The sequence below is a fragment of the Pyrus communis genome, chromosome 10 (assembly GCF_041283825.1).
Source record: "Pyrus communis isolate YQ-2024b chromosome 10, ASM4128382v1, whole genome shotgun sequence".
Taxonomy (NCBI): Eukaryota; Viridiplantae; Streptophyta; class Magnoliopsida; order Rosales; family Rosaceae; genus Pyrus; species Pyrus communis.
The window spans coordinates 28,133,527-28,149,843 of NC_142574.1; the positions used below are offsets into that span (position 1 = coordinate 28,133,527).

At 38.1% G+C, this 16,317-nt stretch overlaps 2 protein-coding genes and 1 pseudogene across 3 annotated transcripts; all 3 read right to left on the reverse strand.

Annotated features, from left to right (window-relative positions):
* Positions 1–262: 262 nt before the first annotated feature.
* LOC137729895 (solanesyl diphosphate synthase 3, chloroplastic/mitochondrial) lies at positions 263–7,347 on the reverse strand. Its single transcript, XM_068468946.2, has 12 exons — positions 6,898–7,347; positions 6,707–6,802; positions 6,256–6,336; positions 6,040–6,111; positions 5,727–5,855; positions 5,209–5,295; positions 4,540–4,611; positions 3,674–3,759; positions 2,946–3,078; positions 2,619–2,708; positions 1,424–1,525; positions 263–789 (listed from the first exon to the last, which is right to left on the reverse strand). Exons 1-12 carry the CDS (start codon positions 7,036–7,038, stop codon positions 610–612), a joined length of 1,269 nt encoding a protein of 422 aa, XP_068325047.2. The 5' UTR covers positions 7,039–7,347; the 3' UTR covers positions 263–609.
* Positions 7,348–7,874: 527 nt separating this feature from the next.
* LOC137729057 (transcription termination factor MTEF1, chloroplastic pseudogene) lies at positions 7,875–9,082 on the reverse strand (annotated as a pseudogene).
* Positions 9,083–9,402: 320 nt separating this feature from the next.
* LOC148693829 (uncharacterized) lies at positions 9,403–15,528 on the reverse strand. 2 transcript variants are annotated; one of them, XM_088678236.1, is made up of 8 exons: positions 15,328–15,528; positions 14,650–14,917; positions 14,059–14,182; positions 12,934–13,262; positions 11,071–12,832; positions 10,507–10,760; positions 10,119–10,220; positions 9,403–9,804 (listed from the first exon to the last, which is right to left on the reverse strand). In XM_088678236.1, exons 1-7 carry the CDS (start codon positions 15,381–15,383, stop codon positions 10,149–10,151), a joined length of 2,865 nt encoding a protein of 954 aa, XP_088534362.1. In that variant the 5' UTR covers positions 15,384–15,528; the 3' UTR covers positions 9,403–9,804; positions 10,119–10,148. The 2 variants fall into 2 exon arrangements, with proteins under 2 accessions (XP_088534362.1, XP_088534363.1); XM_088678237.1 differs by having other exon boundaries at positions 12,934–13,250; positions 15,328–15,485.
* Positions 15,529–16,317: the final 789 nt, after the last annotated feature.

Sequence of the window (16,317 nt, forward strand, 5' to 3'; positions counted from 1 at the left end):
GGAATGAATTATATGACATGGGTACACCGTTACTAACGATTACACATGAATTGTAGTAGTTGGCCACTTGGTGTTTCGCCCCGTTTATGTAACCCATTTTCTCACAACCTTCATCTAAATTTGCACTTGCTCAGCATCAACAAGATGAGCACTAGCAATGACAATTGGAGAGATCACCAGGCTCTAGACGCTGTAGTTCTGCATGCCATTTTCGTTCGGAGAAGCCGAGGAATAACATTTAAACATTTTAAGAACAAGGAAAGGCAAAATAAGACTCCAAAATACTCTGAGCATCCTCCAAACATCGGAAACCAGAGACGAAAGTCGCTACTAGCTTCACTCTTGAAGCCAAGCGAATACGATCCAATTGCATCATTTGTTACTCGAGAGTTTAATTTACACAATTAAGGGTAAAGTGAATTTTACATAACAAAATGTAGTCTACGTAACAAATTTTGGAAAAGAAAACGAAATGATTGAAAGAATATGATGAAGAAAACCGAATCGTCCCTCGTTCTTATGGGGACAATGAAGTTCAATATAGGGGCAATGACAAATAATTGGAACTTCGACACCTTATTATGTCAATATGGCGCCAGATCTTCTCCATCACTTGGTTCTTGTAATGACTATGTGGGTGAGATCTAGGAGTGCCCTCCTTGATTTTCTGACATTCTCGTCTTCGCTCTCTGGCAGAGATTCTATTGCTGCAGCGGCAAGGTTTGCATGTTTTGTGGCTAGCTCTCTTGTCCTATGTATTCCGCGGCTCCTACCTAGATAGTCAAGAGCCTGTAGAAATATACCATGAAAACCAATAACAAGAATTGAACATAATAAAACTAAGTCGACTGCATTCAACTATTCATATTCATTCAAAAATTGTTTCTGTTTTCTGCTTTTCACCTCTCATTAATAAGATTGCATGAACAATACTGGTTAGAGTTGGACATTTAATGAGAGGCGAAAAATAGGAAACGGAAACATTATCTAAAACTGGACGACAGAAACAGGTTTAGACGGGTGGTTCTTTGAAACAACGCCAAACTAGCCCCCAACAGCACTTCCTGAGGACTAGTCTCAGTCTTGGCACTACTGGGTGGCGGATTTCTCAAACTTAATATTTCTTTTTAAAGGGATTACTACATCATGCTTGATGTCTGCCAAGACGGATTTAGAAGTAATTCCAAACAGTTGACATGCCAAACTCTTGACCAATGAAATGAGTCAAAACTGTCGAATTTTAAAAGAAAAGTTGGGACATTGGCTGTACAAATTTTCAATATCAGCTACTAACAATGGAATTGCAGGAAAGACTTTCAACGAAAAGAAAAACCAGATCGCATTCATCATGAAATCGCATCACAATCACACTAAAATAAACATTACAGTAATAAAACTTGTGAAGCAAACTATGCAAACTTACGAGTTCAATATTTGCAGGGTTGTTGTCAAGGCCCTGTTCAACAACTGTACGCAACTGAGGAAACTCTTCCATGGCAAACAATATTGGAGCAGTTACGATGCCCTACAAAACAATTATATAGTAGCACAAAATTATGACAAATAACCAAAAAAGTAAGGGGGCTCTCAATCATGAAAGTTGAAAACATAGCATGACGTGATTTAGAATAGTTGAGGATTTCTCTCAATTTACTATGAACTGAAGGTTTCAACACGCTAAAATACTGGCCATGAAATACATAGTATCTTAAGGTCCAGTGCACCATGCATTTTCTTCATAGAAAATGCAAGCAAGCAAGCTTGTTGAACATGCAAATATGGAAAAGAGAGGAAATAATGAAAGATGAATACTGTTATTGCAAATTAGAAAAACCAAAACATTTTCAGGCTGACAGACACAGATATACTCTCACTTTAAGCTACCAAACTCAGCCATGAGATGTACCTAGCCCAGTAAGGAGCAGGAGAGAGAGACAAACCTCATGTGTTTAAACAAAGAAATAGTGTTTTTCTATTTAAACACCACATCCTAGCTAAGTTCACGCCACCACTTAAGTCTAATTTGTTTTAAAATTTTAATTGTATGAAACGACAAAAGAGGACATATATCTATATAGACCCTACAAACCCTAATCTTTTTCAAAAACAAAATAAACCTGCATCTTCCTCTATCGCTCATCTTTCTCTACCACTTGAGCTCATACTTATCTACACATCAACCTATAAAACTTACTTGGGTTCATACTCGATAGGAATCCGGGTGGCTGCTGAACTTAGTGATTAGACAATTAGTTACAAAACAAATTGGTTAATGATTCTAATTAACGGAATTACAATATATAGTTTTACTGAGATGGCTTCTCTTTCGACGGATTGATCTGGACTTCCCCACTGGGTTTGATTTAGAAATGGGGCAATTCATGTTAAATTGGAATCGGGATTGATAACAACTAAAACAAATACAAACATGTAATTTATCTGTTGGTGGGGGTGGTGTTAGTGTTTAAGGATGTTTTTGGAATAAATATGGTGAACTTAGCAGAAGTTAAAATATAAAATTTTAAGGGGTTGTAGAAAGAAATTGGGGTGAAGTCAGGTGAGAGATGGTGTTTTAATAGAAAAACTCTAGAAATATTCCATTACCAATCAACACTTACATGGCGGATGTCAGATAAAGAGCCCTTTCCAAGTGAAGCCGATGTGCCCGTAAAATCAAGAACATCATCTATTAATTGAAATGCCAATCCCTGAAGCAAAAAAAATTAGTCAGCTTGATTCACACGCACGCACATCGACCCATCAATCGAACATGCATGTCCAAAAACCATCGGAAAATATACATTGTTTGAGCATATAATTATTATTATTATTTTTCTCTATATGTGCTTCTGTTTGGAACATGACTATTAAAATCATAAAAAAATCCTAGAATTAAGCTTGCTCGTCAAGAAAATTAGACAAAAGAATTCCAAGAGCTTACTCACCAGATTTTTTCCATACTCATAAGCCAATGTAGCAACTTCAGTTGTATGCCCAGCAAGAATGGCAATTGCCTTGCAACTATTTGAAATCAGTGATGCAGTCTTGAAATAAGTCTTCTGTATATAAAATTCCATGCTGCAACGAATACCAAATTTGATCATAAATAGCAATACTTAAATCTTAAAGAAACCTGAATCAAGACATCTATAGAAAAAAATAAAAAATAAATAAAAAATCTGTTTATATACATAACATCAACAATGATTTGCACACACTCAACTAATTGAAGCTTTTGAAAATGGAAGATTGAGTATTGTAAGTATGAGTTATGCATGCCTATTTTGTCTCTCTCACTTCCACTCTCTCTACAACACGCTTCGTTGTAAGTTGTAACATCCCCCAACTTTAATTTTTTCCTCCATATAATCCCCAATTCTCACCCCTAAGTGGCATTATTCAAGAATTTTTTCATGTATTAAAAAACTCTAAAGATGAGCAGCATACTACATACAAGACGAGACAAGCCAAATCCCAACCTAATAATGCCACACCTATAGATATACTTTTATAACATAGTAGTTTATTACCTCAAGGGAAAAGGAACAAATATTAAGGAGTCAATGGTTTACAAACACTACATGGCCTAAACATCTACTCACATCATGTATCAAGCAAATAGAAAAAAGCAAACAAAATGTAAATATATGACAGAAGCAGCGGAGCAGTGTACCTACAACGTTGATCAGATGTGGTAGTCATTTGCATGGTTTCACCTGTCACAAGATGCTCAACAACCGTTGACAGTAATGATACAACCTACAAATGCACAAAAATGATGCAAAAACATGTTAAAACAACTGAAGTGAAAGCGCATCCTTGTGTCTATGATACTTGGGAATATAACTATGAAAAGGTATGGGATCCATGTCCAGACTTAGTGATCTTTCAGGCAGATCACCTTCATACCTCACTGGTGGATGATAATGTTGAAGGTTGTCGTGTTTGGTGATGAAAAAATTGATTCAGTAGTTTATCGCCGAGTGTGAAAGTTCATAAGAAGGAAGGGGGAGGCAAAACTAAATTAACTGGTTTGCTTGACAAGATAAGGAGCTGACACATTTGATTGAATAAAATATATCAGGGATTTAGCTCTTTCGTATTACTTGTATGGCCTTAAGATACTTTATTCTTGCTCCATCATCTTTCGTGGTAGCTTACATGACATGGAACATTGCAATGTGCTAAAAATAATAAGCAACGGCATCGAGGTGGACCTGGAAGATAGTATGGACCTTGGTAATATACCATTCCAAATTGAGTCCCAAATCCCAGTCATTAAGGGACTAACAACACTCCCTCCCCACCCCCACCTCCCTGCAGCCTGACCCCACCAAATAAACTTTCTAGTTATAGGTTAATAAGAATCAAGATTATGCGTTAAATCTAAATAACATTTTTTTATCAAATATGTGGACCTTTGTAGCCAAGTCTCTCATATCCCTAATAACAGAAACAATATGAGCCAAAAAGCATGAAATATAGTCCCACGTGTTATTGCTTATCTCAGTATATTAGTACATAATAATCCATCCGTACCTCTGTGTTTCTCAAAGAGGCAAGTGCGACACAAGCTCGGGAAAGCAGAAAATCCCCTGCTAAAACAGCTAACTGCATTCAATAGTGGAAAGATGAGTAACTATCATATCATACAATACCCATTCATAACTTTGTATGTTCCCAAAGCAGAATCATTATTAATAATGGAAAGAAAAAAGGGAAAAAATTGATATTGTACTGCAATCAATCTCACATTCTATTAAAATGTTCAACAGTTTAGCAATAATTAATATCATTCAGCGGGAGGGGTGATCAGCAGCAGCCATGTATCCCCTTCCACTTTCAGACATCAAAATAAGCTCTTATAGGAATGGAAATTACATAACTAGCAGTTGTCCCAAATAGCATTTAACAGGAAACATACCATTCCTTCATGTTCTGAGCCTTTATCATATTGATTGTTGGATATTATCCAACGACTAGAACATGATATGGGCCTTATTTGAATGCTAAATATGATGCATATGGACACTCTTAGACGTATGTAAAATAATAACAGAAACTCTCCAAAACTCCAACAAACACATTTGTCCCTATAAGTTTGATTAAAATGTAAGTAACTTTTAAGGAGAGAAGAAATGGGTCAAAATGAATTATGTTCTTATAAGAAAAGGCAATTTGACCAATTTAAAGGGACCAAAAGCACACCTTATTTCCCATTACACAATTTAATGAACCAACACCACGCCTTGTGTCTGCATCATCCAATACATCATCATGTAGAAGACTTGCCACCTGACACATAAAAATAGTTACGTTACAAGCTTTTTTTGGCTTCAATCTTGAGAACAATATCATATCCTCAATGTCAACAACTTACTCATTAAGCATTATAACACATATACCATTCCTATCAAGTACATGCCAAGTTAATAGTATTACTGTAGATAACTTGCTGGGGCGGAAAGGTAAGATGATACATTTATGCTTACCAAAAATTTTTGGGGAAAAAAGAGTTCTAATTCGAGCAAGTGCAACTCAGAAAGAATTTATAACAACCCATTAAAAACAGTTTTGGAAGGACATGAATGAATTGGTGTAGGGTTCCCCACAGATGATGAATGTTATTAGTACACTAGAAAACAATATTAAAATAATATGTACCATGTAGCATATATTAAAATAAAAACGATACCAACAAAATCACTAGCAACGGTATAACTAACATGAATCATCTCTGTAACTTCTGCTATACATTGTTGTCTTGCGCGTAGCTCTGTTGACAAAGCCTCTCGCAACTGCGCAGGAGGTTCAGGTACAGTGATATTCAAAGCAGTTGACATCAGCAATAAGACCTGCGTATAGAATAAATTGAGCAACTTTAAACCTTGACAACAATCATAATTCCTGAAAACATAAGGTTGGGATCAAGAGTTTGCATGTTAGTCACAGAACAATAATCTTCAGCCACTTATCTATTCCAACAATATTCTGTGAAACAGAGAAAGTGAAACAATGAAATAGTACTATTTATATTACCGTGGGACGAAACCTCTTTCCTTCTACCCCCATTTTAAAGAAGTACTCGGCAGCGGAGGCAAGCTTAGGGACCTGGAATAATGAACAAATCTGATCCATGATCATATGATATAACATTTGAATCTTACGAAACCATCAGGATCAACCCTCCGCTCTAACATGTATGTCCTTAAGAGTAAAATCAATCAAATCCAAGGAGACAGAAAATAGACATACCTCAGCAACTACCATTGCCCGCAATCTGTTCGCAATAATTGACAGTTCATCAGAAACAAGTGAGAATGGGTCAAGTGGTTCCTGAAAATCAGTATGTAAGCACATTAGTAGAGTGGACAAACAAAATTATCTATGACAAACGAAAACTAAAGTTTCTAAGAGAATGGTACATGAGAATTTTGAGCCTTGACAACGACGACAAGTTAAACTTACTTCCAACTTTGTAATTGGCCACAAGAAACAATAAACATCTCATACATTTCGCTCAAGAGGCTGATCTCACATAAACTAACTACTTAAACTTTTGCATAATCAGCCAGGATTCAATTAAAAAAATAACACCTTGGAAATTCGAAATTTTCATGCTTTCATACATTTGACATTGAACTTCCAAATGGGCGTGTGGGAAAATTAAAAAATAACCATAAATATGAATACCCAAAAACCTCACCTCAACTACGGAGCTGCTTTGCTGGTGAATTTGGTGCTTCGAAACATGGAAAACCGGCGGCAAGCCCCACGAAAAGAACTCTCTGCAACCCATAATCTACCAACACACAACCAATCAAAACCCTGAAACATAACATAATACAAACACATTCCCAAAGCTTTCAATCCCAGAGATTTACGGAGCGAAATTACCTTCTGGGTCGAATCACTCAGCGACAGAGAGTAAGCGCTGGCGGCAACGAACTGCGGGTCCCGGCGATGGGAAAGAAAACACCGACACAACCCATTGAAGCTGCTTCTTTGAATCCGAGAAAATCCCCGCGAAAATAACATACTTTTCTTTTCTCTGTCGCAGTAAAACTGAAAGCGATTTAAAGGGACGAACTTTGAGAGAGAGAGAGAGAGAGAGTTTCAGAGAGATTTTTGGGTTTTTTTTGGGAGAGGAGGGTCAAAGTGGAAGAAGAAGAAGGAACGCCCAAGGGAGGAGCGAGGTGTGCGGGTTATGTGTAAGCCCCACAGCCATGTGATGAATTGACGACGGCCAAACGCACGCAGAGCATGTAACAAAACGCGCACTTTTGCTACTCAAGGTTTTACTTTTATACATAATTAAGTGCCAATAATGCAGCAAAAGTTGCAATTATCTTGGAAGGGATGGCACCTATTAGGGTTTAAGGAAAAGAGTGCACCTAAACCCCAAAAAAAAAAATAAATAAATAAAAAAAGGGTAGTTGTAGTACAAATGATATTTTTATTTTTATTTTTATTTTTATTAGATGAAAGGGGTTTACATATAGGAAGATCTTAATCATCAGAACAATTCATTACTTGCTCGATTTGTGGACTTTAGATAGACTGATTTTTTTTATAGAAAATGATATTTTTACATTTAAAAGAGTAAGGAGTTTCGATTAAATCATACAATAAGCTAGTCATAATAAATTAATGTCAAATCCAATTTTTATGAAAAATCATATTTTAGTGGTCAGAAATTTCACCAAACCATAATACTAGCAATTTAAAATTTATAAATTTTTCCACACCCCGCATATTGTTCTCCAATAAGATAGTGTTGTTCACCATTTTTTACCTCCCACACACATTTTTTTATTTTTTATGATTAATCTATTTTAATTCATTTGATCAAACGGCTAAAAACTGAAAGAGTGTAAGAAGTAAAATAAAATTATATTAAAATTTTAGTGGTCGAGAAGGGAGAATCAAACACATTATCTCGGGTGCATGATAAAGACGCTCTTAACTAAACGATTTACGAGCTTAGAAGAAAGTATACATCTTGGATAACCTTGTACAATGAGCAGTGCTCAATGCTCATCTGATCCACCCCCTAATTCCCTGAGCAACTCCCTAAACTCCTCATCGGTGCTCTCAAGCATCAATGGCAAAGGCACTTCCACTCCCCTCTCCACAACCTCCAAGTGCCTCGGCCTTACCCTCTTCTCCAAACTAAACGCAAAGTACTGCGGAAACCCCTTCGGTTCCTCCAACCCTTTCCCCATCTCCACGGAAAAGTACTCGAACTTCGGCTTTAAGTTGTTCTCAATGCTGAAGGTCAGCAATCCAGGGCACCTCAGCACCATCCCCACAGCCTCCTCTCTTGGGAATCCCAAGCGCTCCAAATACTCCAGCTTGGGGACCAATGTCCTCTCCACATTGGAAACCAGCAGCACAGAGTCATGGTAGGCTAGGGCATTCAGGTCTTTGGAGGTAAGAGAGGGCGGGTTTGGGCTGGTTTTTCACACTTGAGGCAAGCAATCTAGGGCACTTGTTGATGACCATTCGGAAGTTGTAGTCCGGGACTTTTAGGTCTTCAGAGAGGAAGGCAAAAACCGGGTTGAGGTCGGTCGGACTTGATGCTGGAGGTGAGGATGTTGGGGCACATCCCAAAGATCTTGGCCAGGTCCTTTTGGTGGATGACTTTGGAGTGGAGGAAGGAGATGACGGAGCGGATGGAGTCGAGAGTCGCGGAGTGGAGATTAGGGTTTTGGGAGAGGGCTTTGCCTATAACAACTCCCATGATTTCAAGGCAGAGGATTTTCTCTTTGAATTGGAGGGAGAGTTTAGTGTGGGTGGGTGTGTAGAGAGGATACTTGTGGAGCAGGCTTTTTGGTTTTGCAGCCAATTGGGTGTCTAGATTAGATGATGATGATGCCTGGGAATTGAAGGGAATAGAAGTAGATTTAGAAGAGCAGCAGAGAGATGATTGCAGAGCTGCTGCTGCTGCTGAAAATGGCATGGCTTTTTTGGAGAGGGAGGGAGAAAGAGTTTGTTTGTTTGTTTGTTTTTTTTTTTTTTTTTTTTAATCCGTTGGAATATCATCGGCTGGGAAGTTTTTAATGGTATGGGTGGACAGGGAGTCAGTTTGGTTGAATCTGAATGGTTGAGGTTGGATTTCAAAGATTTTTTGGGGATTAAAACCAGACCAGACCAATTTCTGCTGCATACCAATGGAAAACAGAGTGAAACGAGTGGATGAAAATCTAAAGGGAAGCGATTCCCACAGACCATTTTTTCTCCCTGCACATCCATGTTTACTTCTGGGTTTGTTGGATTAATCACGAATCGGAAATAAACAAGAGTGTGCGGATATTTATTTCCCAAATCTAGCCTCCCCTAATCATTAGTGGTGTTTGTGTACAACATTTGCAAAACAACAAAATGCTTCAAAACATCGAATTGGGACAAACGCGGAATAAAATTTATTCATCGATCGAGCAGAGGAAGGGTTCCCATCACTGCCCATAAGAAATCTCACTCGACACCATCACAGTTCACCATAATGTGCAGTCTAAGACGTTATAACAACATTACAGCAAAATTCAGGAAATTATGATTGTTCAAACACGTCCGTTCGATTAGTCATAAACAAAAACCTTTAAATAAGGTAAAGACAATGAAGTTAACTCCTCCGAATGAGAATGCATCTAAAATTCTTACCAGAACAAAAACGCATCTAAAATTGCAGCGATTATATAAATTACACCACCGTAAAGAGGGGGAATAGGGGGAGCGGCTCCAGTTGCAACTAGCGAAACTTTGCTCTCAATTTTCTTTCGACACTGAATGAGGTTTCTGATCCTGCAAAGAACGTATGAACAAATATATTAAAATAAAAAGCACCAAAGAAAAAGATTGTTGGCTTTGTAATATATAGAAGATGCAGATCAGTTTAGCTGTGCAGTTGGCGCCAATTTTACAGAACTGTAATAAAACAGGAACTGAGTTTCCTACCCACGATATTCACCCCCTCGTGGGTAGTTATAATCATTTCAGCATACCGCAACTTCTTGATGCAGATTTACAGAGATATAAAACCACGTGTTTGCTAATGAAATATGACTATGAATCCTTTCATGACTACCAAAAGAGCTTCGTTCTAGTGAAATGTTTACCTTTAATTGGAAATAGCTCCATTGCTCCTCTCAATATTGCCCCTGGCTTCGACGTATAGAGTGGTTTTGAAGGAGTTTCTGGCTAGGGGTTTGGTGATCATCCTGCAAGTACAAATGCAATCAACGTGTATAATGCAACGAGAAGATATTGTTCAAATGATTGGTTATTTTTATGGGTGCTGCATCCACACACCCCCTATTAATTTATGTCTTTTGATCTTCTTCAATTCATTCAATCCGATGGCCGGAAATTGAGGTGTGGAGCACCACCCCATTTTTTATGCATTCATCTACTCATATGGTGTACTTGATTAGCATCAGAGTACGTACAACACCATGTATAAATGTAGGATCTACAACACCAAAGTGTAAATGTAAAGAAACAAACCTTGTATAAAGATGCCGCTGACTCGGACTGTAATGTTTGAATTGCATCCTGCCCCAGTGAACGCAGAGCATCAAGGGCATCTAAGGTTAGCTGCCAACCACAAAGTGCAACAGCATCAGCACTGGTACCAGGGCCACAGCTACTACCACCAGCAGCAGCAACATTCCCATTGACCCAGGGGCAGAATTGGTTGTGATGGCCAATTGGATCAAATTCCATAGGTTCTTCATAATTGCTTTCACCTTTTGGAGGTCCTGGATAACCAAATAGAGTTATCAAAATACTAGTAAATGAATACATCTGAGCAGAACATCATTCTCCTTTACAGGTATAACTAAATAAATGCAAAATACGCAGTAAAAGTGTGTTTTTTTTTTTTTTTTTTGTAGGATGGAGTCATTCACAATATCACATTAAAATTTTAAAGTCTTAAATCATCCTAATCCTCAAAAATAAAAACAAGAACGAATAGAAGTCATGTCTTCATATTTGTCAGAGGTTTTGTTAGAAGAACAATGAGAAAAGATGGACAAATATGCATAATTGCCCTAAAAGAAATTTTACCTAGCCCGTTGGCAACTGCATACTCTGATTCTTGGTACACACAGTTGTTCGTAAATGAAGATTTACCAGCACTTTTAACCTCCTTCTTGGTTGTCCGATAATTGGAGAAGACATTAGCATTGCATGAAAGAGAAGGGCGGGCACTGTTCTCGAACTTGAAGCTTTGACTAATCTTTTCACCACTTTCCACAGATTCAGCCTTGGTAGAACCATCAATCTTTGAGCCACTATCAGCCCTCCCTATAGACTGAGATATCATCTCCTGACTATCACCATGGGGATCTTCCCTATTTATTTCATCAGGGACAATTTCATCCATTAGTCCAGGATCTGGGGCAGATTCACCAGTCTGGCCCTGATTTTCAGCATCTTCTGTTCTAGGTTCCACATCACCAACTACACTATCTGCTCTATGGACAGATACATCAGCCCCATGAATCTCAGCTTCATGACTAGCACACATTCCAACACTTCCTACACTAATCCCGAAACTAATACCATCCCTGGCCTGAGCAGTCACAGTTTCTGTGTTAAAAATTTCCTCCCCATCATTTGTACTACTAACACCTATTTCCCCAATAACTACATCAGCCGCGGGTTGGAAACCAACACTCTGCTGAGCTTGATTACTATAATTCAATTCTGATGTATCATTCATGTCCAGATTTCCATATGTACTAGAAGTGGGGAAATGAACATCATCAACATCTCCAGGATAATTTTCAACACTTTCCATAGAGTCGTCATCTGTACCGTGACCAATTGTATCCATTGCAATGACTGAAGATGCACGTGCTGAATCCATATTTGAATGGATTCCAAATTGGTCGCTACCTTGTGGAAACGAAGCAACTCTATTAGCATCAGCATAAATATCAAGACCCATTGAATGACTGGGACCAGCACCAGATGAACAGTACGTATCGAACATATCTGAATCACGAGCACGTTTTGAAGGCCCAGCTGAGTATTGTCCACCATCTGTAACTTCATCACCATCACGATCAATGACAGTTCCTTCAACACTATCAGCGTGCTGTGTCCTTAAATGTGGCCTATCAACAGAACTGCCTCCTTTTTCCAAACTCCGCTTACGAGAACTGGGACCCCTTGATTCATATGAAGCTGCTCGATCACCAACCTCACTGCCTGCAGGTTGCCCAATCATCAGATCCCTTCCCATATCTGCGTCCTGAATGTTTTCTGACATTTCTGGTCTGCCAAACCGATTAAAAGTAAAACCTCCTCCCATTGTAAGATTCAAATCAACATCTGTTTTTGGAAACAAGCTCCCCTCAGTTGTTGTTGCTACTTCATCGCGGTCTTCAGTCTGTTCTTTCTCGGCATCATCAGTAGCAACCCAACCACTAATTCCACTGGCTGCACTTGCGCCACGTATCAATCCCAATTTTTTGCTTGTGTCAGGAATATCAATGTTGTTGGGAGTAAATCGCACAGGTCGAGGAATGGTTAAGAAATCCAATATTCTAACCGTAGCCCCACATAAGCTGCAATCTAGTAAGGGTGATCTGGGATCACGTCTAGATTCCTTAACCAACATTTTACTCTTTCCAGCATCTTTTCTAGCAGAAGCAGAGACTGCTTTCTTGCTTGGTCCAGGTTCTTGTGAAAGATGGACCTGGGCATACGTCGGCCCAAGAGAATATCCATTTCTAGCTGATTGGGCAGAATGTTCTTCACAGTCTTGTGCATTTAAAAGCCATCTTGGTTCCCATCCACAAAGACTTATAAGCTTCTGAGCCTGATAATAGAAAGGAACTGGATTAGAAGAACATATACTTCAGTTTAATTTGACCAATACAACAAATCACAAAGAAGGACAAGTTTATAAATAACTCTTACACGAGAATATAAACAGATCGATCCATCTCGGGAGCTTTCCTGTTCTGGTATACTTTCTGGTTTAAAATCTACTTCCCCTGCCATAAGAAAGCGATCAACCTGCGGACCCCGAGAAACCAACATTTGCTCAATTGCAGATGCAGCTACCTTAGGTAGAGAGTGGAATTGCAAAAGTCCATCACATCTATCCTTATATCCCCCAATTAAAGCGGACTGAGGGGTAGGAGGGAATTGCACCAGGCTTTCTGGGCAGCTGTTTCCTCTCCAAGGACAAGCAACTTTGTGACCGGAATCCAGCTGCTTGACAAAGGCATCCCCTGCATTTTGAACTTTGCATTGAAATGAAGAGGACAGAACAAGAAAATTTTAAAAAGTAGGAATAGACAAGCTTATGTAGATATCATTGAATTCTTAACACAATTTCTGATCAAATGAAAAAAGAGGAAATAGCATATTCTAAAACTGAAGATTAGCATCATTATACTTTCTTTTATAAGAAACAAGAAATTATTAACAGCTGAAAATTGAAGTATAAAGCAAGATGTTCAAGAAGTCCAGCAGGAAAATCCAACTAAAAGCATTGGCAGGACCACACTAAACCAAACAAACACTTACCCCAAAACAGAAAATAAATCCAGTTGGATCAAACCAAAGGGTGCATCCTTCAGATGCTTGGACAAGGTCACAAGGAAGCCTAACTATAAGCAAGGAATTTAACTGCACCCACAGTTTGGACTACAGCTACTCATTTAGATGTTAATTTTGCAAGTGAAATAAATATGGATGTAGAAGACTGAAAAACAACTTTCAACCAAAATAATATAATGCCTTAATAACATAAGAAGTCATCGTAAGCTGACTGTAGCAATTTTTCGTACATTTTTTTTTAGTATAATGGACATGCCAAAAGCAACACCACAGCGTTTTATGTGTAAAATCAGAAATAAAAAGTCTATCATGCGAAGCTGTCCAGCAATTCTTCTCAGAAATATTTAGGGAGTTGCGATGTAATCCGCAATATAAAATGGAGGCTAAGTAGGTTTATATGAATTCTAAACATGTATTTTAAAAGACATTGTTTTAAATTTAAATTACTAGAAATCCCCTAAGACAGCTATAGCCAACCTTCGTCAGGAGTCCGAGATGGCAACAAAGCAAAACCAAAGGATGCACCGCATGATTCACATGCAATTTTATCCACATCAACATTCACCCAACCTCTCCGAGCACATGCCAATGAACTGATGACCTGAAAGAAATGACATAAGCAAAAGTTAGATGCTTTGAAATTGTCTTGAGCCTGTTGCAGGAAGGAAATGAAAGATTTCTGGAGGGAAACGTATGTTCGACTGCTTACAGTTGAACGTTTAAGAGTTGTCCAAGTATATCATATTTTCACTTCAAAGGATACATCGTATATAACATTTAATATGAATATCGTAAATTGTATCAAAAAATTTAGCAGATATTTACCAAATGATGAATCCACAAAAAGGTGCGTCATTTATGTAACGTAATTCTAATACATAATTATATATTAAATGTACATACAGCATAACTATAGATGCATGTATGTGTGTGTGTGTGTGACCGCGAGCGCGTGTGTGTATATGTTCTAAATGACTTAAAATGGAAGTATTAACAACTCAATTAAGTACAGAAAGACTTCAAATTTGAAAGGCTTGAGTTTATTGATATAGCAGCAAAAGTTCAAACCTTGGGCTTTGAAAACCAATTTGAAGGTTTAAAAGTAGCCAAGCGGCGCAGTAAGTCGCCTCTTTCCCAAGGTCTACACGACAGCCTTGATGATCCAAAAACAGAACTATCCCCACCCCCACCACCGCCAGCACTGGTGCTCAAAGAAGTCACCGGTGGTTGCGAACCAACACAAGATATAGATGCTCCTTTGGAGCCTTGTCCATGAATAGACCCGTCTACACTGCCCACATTTGCCGGAACAGTCGGCGACGATGCCCCCGCCGAACTAACATACGCGAAGCAGACATATTTAACCACAATTGAACAATAATACACATAACAAATTCTAATCGACCAAAGATCAATTCTTTCACCAAAAAAATGAACAGCACGTTTAATTAAATTAAGCTGAAAATCACGCAACACTAGGAAATGAAGCTGAAATCTCCACTATCCGAGCAACCATACAGAGGCACTAATCGACCAATTCGTCACGGAAATGACCAAAACCCTAACACTAACTGCACAAATTGATACAAATTGGAACACTACACTCGCAGCTCGAACCAAACAGCAAGCAAATGCAAAACCCTAATTAGATCAGCAGGAGATATTGGAGGAAAACGAAGACCGAGAAGCTTGACGAAGACGGAGATTTAGAGAGAGTGAGAGAGAGAGAGAGAGAGGATAGGGTACCTGGCAGCAGGAGCAGGATCAATGTTCCCTCCGGAGCTGATGACCTCCTCTCTCATTGCTTCTGTTGATTTTTCGAAAGCAGAGAATGCGAGAGAGTGTGCGCACTGGCAGCTCCTTTTTATACCAAGTACCGAATGCGTGTGGTGTGGCGCGTAAACGGTACTCTCACTTCCTTTTCCGCTTTGGAGGAAAGGCTTATTAGTCTACAAGGTAGTCCAAAGATAGCTTTCGTGCTAAAAAGAGTTAGGATTCAAGTTTTCGTGGTAAAACCGTTAGGATTTAAACCACATATATCAAACTAAAATAAAACTCTGTTAATTGTTAACACGTGATGCTTACCTGTGAGGTTAATTTTATTCTTTTAACCTCAAGTGCTTACAATTAAAAGTTGACAAAGTTTTCAATTTTTACCCTAAATTCTAACAAACTGCATTGCATGAGCTTAAATCTTTTTTTTTTTCTTCTTTTCACTATGACTAACCTATCTCTACTAGGACTATTATTCTAAAACTTTGTTAATTGTTAACATGTGATGCTTACTTGTGAGGTTAATTTTATTCTTTTAACCTCAAGTGCTTACAATTAAAAGTTGACAAAGTTTTCAATTTTTACCCTAAATTCTAACAAACTGCATTGCATGAGCTTAAATCTTTTTTTTTTTTCTTCTTTTCACTATGACTATCCTATCTCTACTAGGACTATTATTCTAATTAGGCCGGGAGGAAATGGAGTTGTAGCAACATTTTTTCACTTATCTTTTTATTTTAATTTTTTTCAGTTTTATTCATGTCGCGCATATTTTATTAAAATTAATTATTGTTTAGTTAATAAACTAAAATTTAAGTTATGAAGGGGAATGAGAATTTTAATATAATTATGAGTGCTAGTAAAAGAGTGAAGATCTTTGTCGGATTCTCTTTGTGAGGATTTCAAAGATTCTTAAATTATATTCGTTCATTGTATATCGGGTGGTCAGCAATTATTGTAAAT

Coding starts and splice junctions, on each gene's coding strand:
- LOC148693829 (XM_088678236.1), bottom strand. CDS start 15,383: ATGAGAGAGGAGGTCATCAGCTCCGGAGGGAACATTGATCCTGCTCCT. Junction 13,263..14,058: donor ATCTCGGACTCCTGACGAAG/GTTGGCTATAGC, acceptor TTCAATGCAAAG/TTCAAAATGCAGGGGATGCC. Junction 12,833..12,933: donor CGATCTGTTTATATTCTCGT/GTAAGAGTTATT, acceptor TTCTATTATCAG/GCTCAGAAGCTTATAAGTCT.
- LOC137729895 (XM_068468946.2), bottom strand. CDS start 7,038: ATGTTATTTTCGCGGGGATTTTCTCGGATTCAAAGAAGCAGCTTCAAT. Junction 6,112..6,255: donor GGGCAATGGTAGTTGCTGAG/GTATGTCTATTT, acceptor TCATTATTCCAG/GTCCCTAAGCTTGCCTCCGC. Junction 5,856..6,039: donor GAAAGAGGTTTCGTCCCACG/GTAATATAAATA, acceptor TTCTATACGCAG/GTCTTATTGCTGATGTCAAC.